This window comes from Python bivittatus, unplaced genomic scaffold, assembly GCF_059951505.1.
Source record: "Python bivittatus isolate LINGU-HERP-01145 unplaced genomic scaffold, Pbiv_v1 ctg000070_np1212, whole genome shotgun sequence".
NCBI classification, from domain to species: Eukaryota; Metazoa; Chordata; class Lepidosauria; order Squamata; family Pythonidae; genus Python; species Python bivittatus.
Genome location: NW_028277034.1, coordinates 40,822,690 through 40,834,849, shown reverse-complemented (window position 1 = coordinate 40,834,849; position 12,160 = coordinate 40,822,690). Strand labels below are relative to the sequence as shown.

The window sequence follows — 12,160 nt, the reverse complement described above, 5'->3', positions numbered from 1 at the left end:
TTTATTTATTTATTTATTTATTTTTATTTTTTTCTCTGCACTTTTTATTTTATTTTATTTTTACTTTTTCATATTTTTCTTAGTTTGTATTAGTTTATCTTTGTACCTGTAAAACTTCAATAAAAAATATTATTAACAAAATTAAAATACAATTTTATTCCTGCTCTTGTCTCTTGGGCTACTGAGACAGAGCTGCAAAGCCATCAAGCTAGCATTTCCCTTATAAGATCTGAAGCTGAGGAACTGGGAAGAGGAGTAAAGCAATAGTTCCTGCAGTGGAAAAATGAAGCTACTGTATCTCAGAATAATCAACAGCTTCACAATTGCAACTATAAGGCAGTTGAGCCAGAAGTAAATCCGTTCAGCTCACCAACGCGGCTTAAGTTATGGGAACATAGAAGACTGGAACTGCTTTTAGTCTGGTTCAGAATTCTTGTACGGAAGGGTCCCAACTTCCAAAGTTCCTGGTCAGCATGGCGAGTTTTAGTTCAACATACTTGCAAGGCACCAGGCTAGTGAAAGATGATGTACATCAAAGGAAGCTAATGAGTGGAGTAATATAATGTGAAACTTAACTTTTGCACCCTTCAACGTTTCTGAAGGGTGGATGGTAGGGAATACTGTAGGCCATAGGCTGCTGGGAGTAAAGCAAACATGAAGAAGTTCCTTATGAGAATAAGGGAGTTTTTTGTTGCTAACCCTTTTGTATAGTGGTCTTCTGGAACCAATACAAACAGTTTGTACAGTTCAGCCACTTCCTTTATTTTGTTTCAGAGCAAAAGATTCCGTAAAGCATTTTCATGTGGAATACACGGGGAATTCATACAAGTTTGGCTTCAATGAATTTTTAAACCTGAGAGACCTGATCATGCATTTTGCAAATCAGCCTTTAATCGGTAGTGAGACAGGTAACCTAAATTTTATTTTTATCTGTTTTGAAATATTTTATTGTGAATACTTTAATGTAAACATTTTATATTGTATTTTTTACTTTAAACCTGAATTCCTTTTTATATCCTCAGATTAATTCTCCCCTTTGTACTTTTAATAGATTCCTGCTGCCTCTAACAAAGTTCTTCATATTTAAATTAATATCTAATATGTTCTTTTTGCTGTCAGATGCTAGGGCACTGTATTAGTGGTCTGTTACTCTATATTGTATACTAGAAAACATTTCCTAATAGAATAAATGTTATGTACATCATGGATTCAGGATGTGAGGGGAATACAGCACAAGTTAGCATAGAAATCACAATAATTTTAATTCAGTGCTTTGCGAAACAAACTTTTTGGTTCCTTAAAGCCTCTTGCCATGAAAGGCCAGGGAAAAGAATGGCTTCAAACGAGTAAGAAGCAAACCAGATTAGTATGCTACTGATTCAGAATGGGCTCAGGCAACTAGTAATTCCAAATCAATAACGGAGGGGGACAATGAAAATGGCTCTTTAAAAATAGCAAGCCCCACCATCCTCTTGGAGAACTCTTGCTCCCTTGAAAAGTCTTGACAAGTTACTGATTTCCCATGAGACAGGAGATGAAGGTCCCAGTGTATTCTTTCTTAACAGCAGCCAGGGAATGCTTGGAAATGAATTGGATGAGCAATGTCTGTGCTGAGAGAGACTGTTTCTTTTTTCCTTCACCAGCCTTCTCTGAAGAGGTGCCTTCCAGGTGAGCTGGAGTGCCTCTTCCAGAATTTCCAACCAGCTTGGCTGGGGATCCTGGGGAGTTGTAATTGAAACAAATCTGGTGGGTGTCAGGTTGGGAAAATTATTTTCTTAAGCTAAAGGGGCCTTTCTGAAATTGCTATTTCCTTTACTGGGGTTATGTGATTCTCTTTGTTACCAGAGCTTCATTACATTTCTTGGCTCAGTTCAGCGTTTTGGTTATGATCTATAACGCTCTCTGTGACTTTAAGATCATCTAGGGAGAGGAAGTATGTTTAGTATGAATGTGAAAGGGGCCTTCTTGGGGGCTAGTTGCAGTTTTGGGAACTCCTTGCCAAGAGAGGAGAGCAGGATGATTCCAACTCTCTTTTCTTTTTTTTTTCTAGCAAGTGAAAAGATTTTTTATTCAGGTAGTTCTGTGACCTACCTTTTTGCTGAAATAGATTTTAACCTGGTGGGTGACACTTCTTTGTGTTTATGAACATGCTAAAATAGATGTGTCTTATGTTTTAAGTGTAACTTTTTCCCTTATTTATTGGTTGTCTAGTGACACAGAATAGTATTGTTAGTGGAAAGTAGGATATAAGTTTAATTAAAAAATAGTTCTAATAGAACAGTTAGAGAAGTGATCAATAATGCAGGTAAGTAAGTTAAATATTTCTTCCTTCAGTATTTCTCCTCTCCTTCTGTTCAAGGTTTCCTTCTACTGCCTTTTAAATAAAAGGTAAAAGGTCATAGAAATCCAGACACTGGCTGTTTGCATAACCAGTAGTTTTGCCTATTAATAACCATATGCTCTATTAAAATCCCTGACCCTCTTTGTTTTGCTGAATTGGTTCCACAGAATCCCTTCCTTTACAATCCTTCTTTTGAAACCTTTGGATCCATTCCTATTCAGCTTAAACTTTTAAATTTAAACCATCTTGATACAAATGTTTTTAGTTTGCTTTGGCTAACGCTGTATGTAATACATTTGGGATAAATACTGATTTTCTCCTCATTTAGTTTTATTTGACAAGTAAATATTTGAATGCTGTAGATCATTCCAGGTGGCTAAAGAAAGTACTTCAGAACATAGAGAGGCAAAGAGCTCTGAGATATACATTGAGTTAAAGGCCAGGAATGGTTTAATCTTGTTCAAGTGTCAAGTCTATTTCCTGATACAAGTGTTAAAACTCATTGACTGGTCCCAACTGTCTCAGTGCCTCGAAACTTGAGCTCTGTTGTTACAGTTCCTAAATAGGTTTGCTATTTAACACAAGATATGCTTCAGATTTTTGATGGACAACTATTACTGGAACAGGTCCAGATGAAGAACAAGCTCCCATTATCAACTCATTATGTGAAAAGTAAGATCAGTGGGCTGAACTTTTAAGAGTGCGAAACTACCTGGCCATCCTGAGAAAGGAAAGGATGGTAAGGAGCAATCAGGTCTCCTGAGGTTTTTTTTTTTGTTTTGTTTTTTTAATAGTACCACTTCTGTGAGGTTTTGTTTAAGAGAATTCTGCCTTTGCGCAAATTAGATCCTACTGTACTTTTGTCTGAATTGCTCAAATGCTCTGCTTTTCTATACTCAGGATAAGGGTTGGCACTGTGACACTGGGATTCAATTTAAATCCATTTGAGGATTCTCTGATCTATAGGACACATACACATTAGTGGGAATGCTTTAAGATGAGATAACTCCATTGCCCCTGCAGTGATCATTCCTGTCTTTTTCTCCATAGGTCTTCACTGACCTAGACCACAATTTTGACCCAAGAGATTCTATCTCCTTAGTTTATTCTTTGTTGCCCTTTATTAAAAGGACAAACAACTAAAAATCCATTTCTTGATGGCTCCAAAATTCATTGTTTCCAAAAATAGAATCAGTTAGATCAAGGGCAAAATCAGAGGCATATTAGATATCAACTTTGCTAAAGCTAGGCAGATATAACTTCCATTAGTATTTGGATGGGAGACCATGTGACATCTTATGAATACTGATGTAAACTGCCTAGATGAAGTAAAAATTTCTCACCACTCACTGATATCATCCATCAGAATTTTATTTGTTCGAGAACCATAGAAACAGCCTTACTCTTTCAGAAAATTCATCTACTCCAGTCCTAAACTAACAGAGTTTGTTTCTCATGGCTTGCATCCTAGATGTACTATACATTATTGCCTAGGAATCTGCTTCCATTGTTTCTCCTCCTCCTCCTCCTCCTTATAGTTTATTGTTGGTTCAGTTTTAATGTTTCTAATGCACCTTGTACATTATTGTAGTTTTCCTCTACCACCAGCTATCCTACCATCTGTTATATCTGTTAACAGTGAAGAAGTTCACACTATATATCAGTGAATCTGATCTCCAGTGTTGAATGATAGACTTGGCCTATGGTTTACCAGCTCCCAAATCAGATTCTGCTGGCTCTGTGAAACTCCTTTCATGTACTTAAAATGGAAAGTGTCACCAGCTGGGAGATAGGTGTCAGACCTCATAATACCTATGAACTTTTGACCTTCCATGTTGCTTTTCTATAGGAAGCAATACATAGGAAAGGAAAGCTGATACCAGAGAGAAAGAATTGCCATTTTCATGTACTAATAGCCCAAACTCCACAAAGCAGGTTTAATGGATTTAAAAAAAAGCAACTAACCTTCTCTTTGTATTTATAGGATCCCCAAAGCTCTTTAAGTACTGTAACATTTTCCAATGTGGTGCTCTACAGATGGGCTGAATTTCACTCCCATCATTCTTAACCAGTTTGGAAATCAATAGATTACACTGCCCTTTCTGGAGGCTAGAGAAGAAATCTGGAATAAAACTCTGTCATGATTACAAATAATGGACAATTTCATTTGAAATATCTATTATTTCATTTGATTTTGAAGGTCAAATCTCCCTTTATAATATGAGGCAGGGCCTAACTTAGCCTTCCATCAAAGGGAACTATGTTTGTACTGCTGTTCCTGTGACAGTCCATAATATTTAAAAGCACTTTAAACATGAACATGATTTTAATATTTATTAAAAAACAAGTAAAGTCTCCTTTGAGTCAAATTCAACCAGTGATTTCATGGATATACCATGTAGTTTTCTTGGCAACAATATAGAAGTGGCTTGTCACTACCTTCTTCTGGGGCACTTGTTCAATTCCCAGACTAGCCTACAACTCTGGGATTCCCTGGTAGTCTCCTCTCCAAGTAATAACTTGGTTAGGTTTTGAGATCAGGTAAGCTATCTACTGTATGTACTGCCACCTAGCTGGGCTTCATATTTATTACCATCGCTTTATTTATTATTTAGTTGGAAAAGAAGGATGCCTAAATACACCAATCTGTCCAGATACTTCTAGGTATCCATGTAAGTTGAGATATTTTGTAGATTGCACTTTTTAGGTTAGTGAGGGCCAAGCCCAGAGTGGAGCTAAGATGGACCTGAAGGAGATCCCAAGAGGTTTTTTGTGAGTCTGAGTTAGAGGAAGAAATATAAAACAAAAATAGGCAAACGTGTCTGATACTTTTTAAAAGTATCAAAAGTTTTTACTTTTTAAGTATACAGTAAGACACTAGACTAGAAGATCTAGGTAAATGTGGTGAGTGATACCTTGTAATGGCTTTCTAAGGTCATGTTGCGCACTTTTTTGAAAGCATCCTGTTATGGAAGGGAAAGGGCTCTCTATAGACTTCTATGGGCTATTTAGGGCTTTCTTTCTTATAGGGACCTTGACTGTATTGAAGCATCCATATCCCAGGAAAGTAGAAGAGCCTGCCATTTATGAATCTGTGCGAGTCCACACGGCCATGCAGACAGGAAGAACAGAAATTGACCTCATTCCCAGTGCTCCATCGGTGAGTTCCTATTTTTACTGGTTGGACTACTGATTGAAGAAAATAAAGCTTTCCATAGCCTACTATGGAAATAAGATAAGGTTTTGATTAGAACTGAAGTGATTTCTTCAGAAGAAAGCATCCGGTCTGGAAATTCTTGGGGTTGAAAACTTGGCAAATCTAGAAGACACCAGCTTGGGAAAGATGGTTTTAGAGAGAAAATGCTCTTCCCCCAAATGGTGCATTTCAGCAATTAGTGTATCTCATAGGATACAGATCCATGAATATGAAGGCTGGGATCACACAATGCTTTAAATTTTAAACCTGTTTAACAAAACACAACCACTGTGTTTTGCTATGCATATCATATGCTATGCATATCATATGCTATGCTTAACAAATAAAACATATTATGATTCAATGTGATATTTTAGTTCACACAATATTCTAAGTTAATGACTGGATTTCTCAATGATGCAGTGAACCACAGATGACCCAATTCCATTTTGCCCTAATTGGGGTGCTGTGTAAAGCCATCTGAATTTTGATGAACAGAGGATGCTCAGTTGCCTATTGTTTGTTTACAGTTTGACCCATCTAAAGTATGTATCTTGTACATTATAATCAGTACCCACTTAATACATGTTGCCAGAGGGAATATTTCATCCGTCAGTGGAATTACTTTTGCATGTGTACCTTAGGTGTACATTGAGATTATTCTCTTCGCAAAGAGAGCAGGTAACTCAGTTATAAGAGAAAAGGAACAATTACAAGCTGAAAGCTACCAACCTTTTTTGCTGTGTCAACCACATCAAGACTCTAAAAAGACTCATGATTGAGATGAAGGTCTATCTGTCTCTGTCTCTGTCTCCTCCCTTCCCCAACTCCCCACCATCCTTCTCGACCCTTCTAATAATCGTTCATCTCTTTCATTACAGTTAGGTACTAAAGAAGGTTATCTAACAAAGCAAGGCAAAATAGTTAAGGTAAGCAATCTTAAAGTTTTTCTGTTTCTTTTTCCCTTACACATGAAAAGCCGGTCTGTTAAAACATGCTGAGGAGCAGTGTTTGAAAATTATATTGGGCATGTTTGAGGAAAATAGGGCCTGGAAAAAAAAATCAGACTGTACAAGAGCTGAGAATGGCTGTACTGTTAAGGTAGCTTTACCTTCGCATGGCAGCTTCTAGGCATGTTGGACTTTCATTCCTATATTCTCCTGCCGGTATGGATGGCTCCCTGGATATGATGGGAGTTATAGTCCAAAGCTCCCGTAGGGTACCATATTAGTGAAGGCTATATGAAGCAGAGTGCCATATGAAGCAGCCTTTGGTAGCTGATTTTGAAAAGGCAGCAAAGAGTACGCTTATTTAAAAATGCATTTTTTTTCCTGCTATGCTGAAAAAACTCAGCTTTCAGCAGGAATGTGATGCCCCTTTTTTATGTGCATTATGGGTATGGATGCCATCTTGAGCTTTTTTAGTAGTATTTCTGCCAAAATATGTTGGCGGTGTCAAATATTCTTCTCTCGGTATCATTTTTAGAATTGTCTCTTCATCTCCCATCTCCTCCACAATTGTCCCTTTCAAAATCAGATGCGGCCACCCCACTTTTCCTGCTTTCAGACTTGCAGTCTGAGATGACTGCATGGACCCATGAAAACTGAGGGTCTTCTAGGGCAGTTTTTCTCAACCTTCGCAACCTTAAGCTGTGTGGACCTTAACTCTCAGAATTGCCCAGCCAGCATGTGGGACATACTGATATGGGCCATATCAAATCATAACCACACGTGTTCAGTGAGCTATGGGATTGAACAGCCTCTGACCTAATGTTAAGTCTAATGTTATGTGGGGTTATTATGAACATATTTTCTTATTCTAGAACAATTATTTTTATCATAGTAAGAGAGAGAAAAATAATTTTATTTTGAACGGTTGAGCGACATGATTACAAAGAGTTATTATAGATGATGATTCTATTCTTAATTTTAGATCCAGCATTATATCAACTTTGGAGTTACTGTATATTCACTGTATTGGCTGAGTTGTCTTTTGAATGATCTCAGAGCAGGAGCTGGGAACTGGGAATAAGCAGCCAACTTCAGCCTTTTTCCATGCTCTGTGTTTAACACTTTGTGAGTTCATAGGCAAGACTACCCTTATTTTTCTCCAGTCTCTTTTAAGCTGTGTGTGGTCTGCTCACTTCTCCTTTTTCATGTAGATTCATCTGCTATCTTTTCCTCTGTTCACATCTCACATTATGTAGGACGTGGTTGCAACACCCTCTTCCTCTTCACTTACTAAATCTGCTTTTCTTGCCTTCTTTACTTCTAGAATCTTCTTCTGATCCATCCTGCTATTGCATGTCCTCTTTTTCCAGTGCTGCTGAAACCTCATCTCAGATAGCCTTCTCCAACTTGGTGCCTTCTAGATGTGTTTGGCACCTGAAAAGTTCCAGATTAGGGAAGGATACTCTGTGGCATCCCCAGGCCTCATTTAGCTATCTTCCTGTTTCTTTCTTATCTTGATGATGCAAGTTGCAGTTCCTCTATCCACTTAAGTACTTTCAGTACAGCTCCTAGAATAGTACGGGGAATGCTGTATGTGTTAGACAGCATGGCAAAGGGAGGCTTTTTTCCAGTACACATTGCCCCTTTCATGTTGATTTTCTTTAAATGCCGCTTCTCTTTATTCTTTCAGAACTGGAAAACTAGGTGGTTTACATTGCATAGGAATGAGCTGAAATATTACAAAGATCAGACGGTGAGTTGTCCTTTACCTTGTTGCTCGTGAAGCTGTTCCCTGAGAGCTAAAGTGAAGGAATCAACTGGATTCTGTAAATGCTCTTTGTCCCCATGTTTTCAGAATAGCAATTGCCAAATCACTGCCTTTTTTATCCATGGTGAGTCAGTTCAGTTAGTGGGCTACACTTACATTCCATCCCTATTGTATAAATGACTGCTCTTCTCTTATAGTAGAGTTGGGAAATTCAGACTGCAAATTCTTCCCTAGCCCCCATATTCTGCCCTGAAATTTGGTGGCAAAAATTATTTTCTGTGTTGTAATTTCCCTTTTTTGAGGCACCAAAATAGTTTCCTTAAGTCTATGCAAGGCTTAATAAACCTATTTGCTATGTACCCCTCAACCCTGCAAAATAAAATGGGGTTGCCCTGCCCCACTGATACCACCACAGCGGTTGATACACATCCTGTGGGCTTTGGAGGCCAATAATAATTTTTAAAGCATGGCCCAAAAATGTGGGCTGTCACTCCTTTACAGAAATGTACCCAAAAGAGGCCTAAAGCCACACCAGGAAAAAGCTACATTCATTATTATTGAACAAGAAAGTAAAGTAACCCATGTGTGGATTTCTGTTTTTAAGGTCTTACTCCTTCCAGTTGTACTACAGTCTTTTGCAATGTATTAAATCAAAGTTGCTCATGGGCAACCCATGGCCTCTGAGCTGTAGGCAGTCCTGGTTGCCCTTCCAGCAGTTTGCAGAAGGGTCATCTTGCTCAGCCTGGATTTCACACAGCAGATTGCTGGGTATTCACAGGATGGGGCAAGGAGGTGCATGTGATGCTATGAGCATTGTGATGTCATCATCCTGCATTTTTTGTACAGTGATGTAATGATGCAGGTGACATCCAAGGCATACAAGTTTCATAAATTTTTATTATTATCATTATGGCTTGTACCATATGCTGATGTCCAAGACGACTAGACTAAATTAGGGATGTGACATCCAAGGCATACAAGTTTCATAAATTATTATTATTATCATTATGGCTTGTACCATATGCCTATGTCCAAGACGACTAGACTAAATTAGGGATGTGACATCCAAGGCATACAAGTTTCATAAATTATTATTATTATCATTATGGCTTGTACCATATGCCTATGTCCAAGACGACTAGACTAAATTAGGGATAAACCATCGTTTATAAGTCAGGTACCAAATATTTTAATCATGTGCTATGGTTGGGTTTGGGGAGGCAATACTTTGCAACAAATGTGTGATCATAATATGCATCTGGCTGGGCTGGGATTTTCAGATTCTGTTCACAGTCCTTTTTTTTTTTTTTTAAAGTGTGGCTTGATTTTGTTCTTTGAAATCTGTGCAAAATCAGTTTTATACACTACACTTCCTGTGTATTTCCCATTTTAAAGTAATGGAAACTGGACTCCTTAATTTTGGGGAGGGCTCCAAACCTGCCCAAAATATGCTTGGGAGGCAGTTAGGTCTAAATAGAAAATCTTTTTAGGGTAAATGGTATGCGGTTTTTGTCTTGCTCAAAGAAAATTTGGGTTTTGGAAAATATACAGCCACACACTCATGTACATCCATGTTGCCACTTGTAGTGAAACTGTTTCTTGACAGGTACAGTATATCGACTCAGTGTAGGCATGCTGGGGTCAGAAAAGTCAATATGACAGCTACAATGGCGTGGCCAAAGTCCCATCACTTTTCGTGTGTTGCAACTGACATCTTGACTTTTGTGACTCCCCTGGAACTGCCCCCCCCCCACGTATATATGGAGCATAGGTTATACATGAGCTGATACTACTGACTAGTGCAACTGTATGTATGGAGGATTATGGAATTAGAATTAACTTGCGCTTTATGGAAGGACAAAATGCATACGATCTGGGATGCACCAGGAGACAAGGCAACTAAGGAACGAAGTGAAATTGCAGAATAATCTTTGTGTGTAGGGTCTCATTTATTGTTCTGCTTCTTACTTGGTGTCTGTGATGGGGCGAGGTCAGTAACCCATTTTAAGTGATAAAACAGAGCAATTGTTTCAAAAATAACATTTTTTCAAGTCCACAGAGCCAATCAGAGCACTCGATTTAACAGAATGTTCAGCAGTACAGTTTGACTATTCCCAGGAAAAAGTAAATTGTTTTTGGTAAGTCGAGGCTTAAATACAACTTTGGGCTCCACTGGTGTGTCTTTTCTTTCTTTAAAAGCTTCTCAGTGCTATTTTGCATAAACTTTTTCTTCTTCACATTTCCGTTTTCCCACCATGGCAGAAAGCACCCCAGCGCCGCCCAAATCACTTTTACCTCTCATGAATTCAGTTAAGATATTGTTCTGCTCTTCCTTGATTTTGCAGCTTGCCATCAGAACTAATTGCTTCCTCCTCTCCTTTTGTTCCTGTTTTTGAACAGCTTTAGACAATGGCTGTGCTTGAAGTCCAAGATTCTAGTTTCATTAAGAATGAGAGTGAACTCATGCACGCTATTTGATTGCTTAGCTCCTCTTGCATATTTGTACTTGCTTCAGACTGAAACAAAAAGCTGCAGTTTTAGTCATCAGAATGAACAAGCTCAGCAGCAGCTTCCACAATTTATCTATTCCCACTTGGCCTTTAGGATACACTGGCTTAGACCTACTTAGGCATACTTGTCTTTCAACTCAGTGGACTTACTCCCATTGAATTCTATAGGCCTAGTTTAATTATAACAAAATATGCATTTAAGTTATAGGTAGTCCTCTTTTAGCAACCACAATCAGTACCAGCAACTCGGTCATTAAATGAAGCGGTTGCTAAGTGAAACCGCAACTGTGCTTATGATCTTACTTCAGCTTTCCTTTGTAAATGCGAGGATTGGTTGTAAAGTTATTTTTTCATCACCACTGTAACTGCAAACTGTCTCTAAATGAAGCAGTCACTAAACAAAGATTACCTGTACTTTTTTTTTTTTAAGCAGCCATAACTTCCTCTATTTCTCAGAAAGAAAGCCAGGACATGCCTGTTGTGGTTTCTCCAAACTAGAACCCCCTCCCCAAATATTATGGCTAGGCGTGATAAGAGTTATACTCTAGAAGGCTCCACATTTGGTAATATCTCTGATTCATATTGAATGGAGCACTTTGGATGCATCTTTACTGCTGATTTTTTTTTTTTCCTGTTTTGCTTTTTAACCACTATTTTGCTATTTGACCACTATTATTCTTTTTTTTTTATGATATGGCTTTGGTCAAATTTCAAATATTTATGCCAATCACTTTCTATTCTTATTGGGAAGAAAAGTAGGATTACTTTACTATTTAAAATAAAACAAATGGTATCTTAAGCTTAAGTTTCTTTGGAAAAATGGAATATTAGTATTGGAGATGACTATTGTTTCCTTATATTTGTGATACAGAATTTTTACAATATTATATTTTACAGTTTAGTATTTCCAATGCGGACATATTATCTCTATGCAAAGACTGGAGTAGAAGCAGATGAGTGGATTAAAATATTGCAGTGGAAATTGGTAAGGAAATATCCATTATAGAAGATTTGACTAGAATTAAGTGGGTAGTAGTATGGTGACAAATAATAGTTCGTGCTGACTGGGCCGATTTCTATAATTGAATTCCGCCACAGTAGCCTTAGTCATATTTAAAAGAGAAAATTACATCACACATACACATAGACATGTTCTCTGTTCCCCACCCCAAAGAGCCACAGGTTGCTTCTTTGCTCATATTGGCTCCAAGTTCAGTCCTTGGTATCTCCAGGTGAGGAATAGATCTGAAAGTAGATGTAAGCAATTGCACTCTGTACAAACAATACCAAATTAGATGGCCCAATAATGTGACTTGATATATGGCAGTTTCCTATGTTCCTTTTCCAAAAGCAAACAAGACCATCCTAATCATTAGGGTCCAATGCTTCTTTGCA

General features: G+C 37.9%; 1 protein-coding gene across 3 annotated transcripts in view; it reads left to right on the top strand.

Moving 5' to 3' along the window:
• Positions 1-12,160, top strand: part of DAPP1 (dual adaptor of phosphotyrosine and 3-phosphoinositides 1) — a 46,752-nt gene that overhangs the window by 31,621 nt on the left and 2,971 nt on the right. For 2 of the 3 annotated variants that reach the window (XM_088133026.1, XM_007435008.4), the window contains exons 3-8: positions 775-908; positions 5,371-5,501; positions 6,419-6,466; positions 8,178-8,240; positions 10,308-10,393; positions 11,663-11,750. In XM_088133026.1, coding sequence (XP_087989152.1) covers positions 775-908; positions 5,371-5,501; positions 6,419-6,466; positions 8,178-8,240; positions 10,308-10,393; positions 11,663-11,750 — 550 coding nt within the window. The remainder of the gene's footprint in view (positions 1-774; positions 909-5,370; positions 5,502-6,418; positions 6,467-8,177; positions 8,241-10,307; positions 10,394-11,662; positions 11,751-12,160) is intronic. The other variant, XM_088133027.1, reaches the window with a different exon arrangement.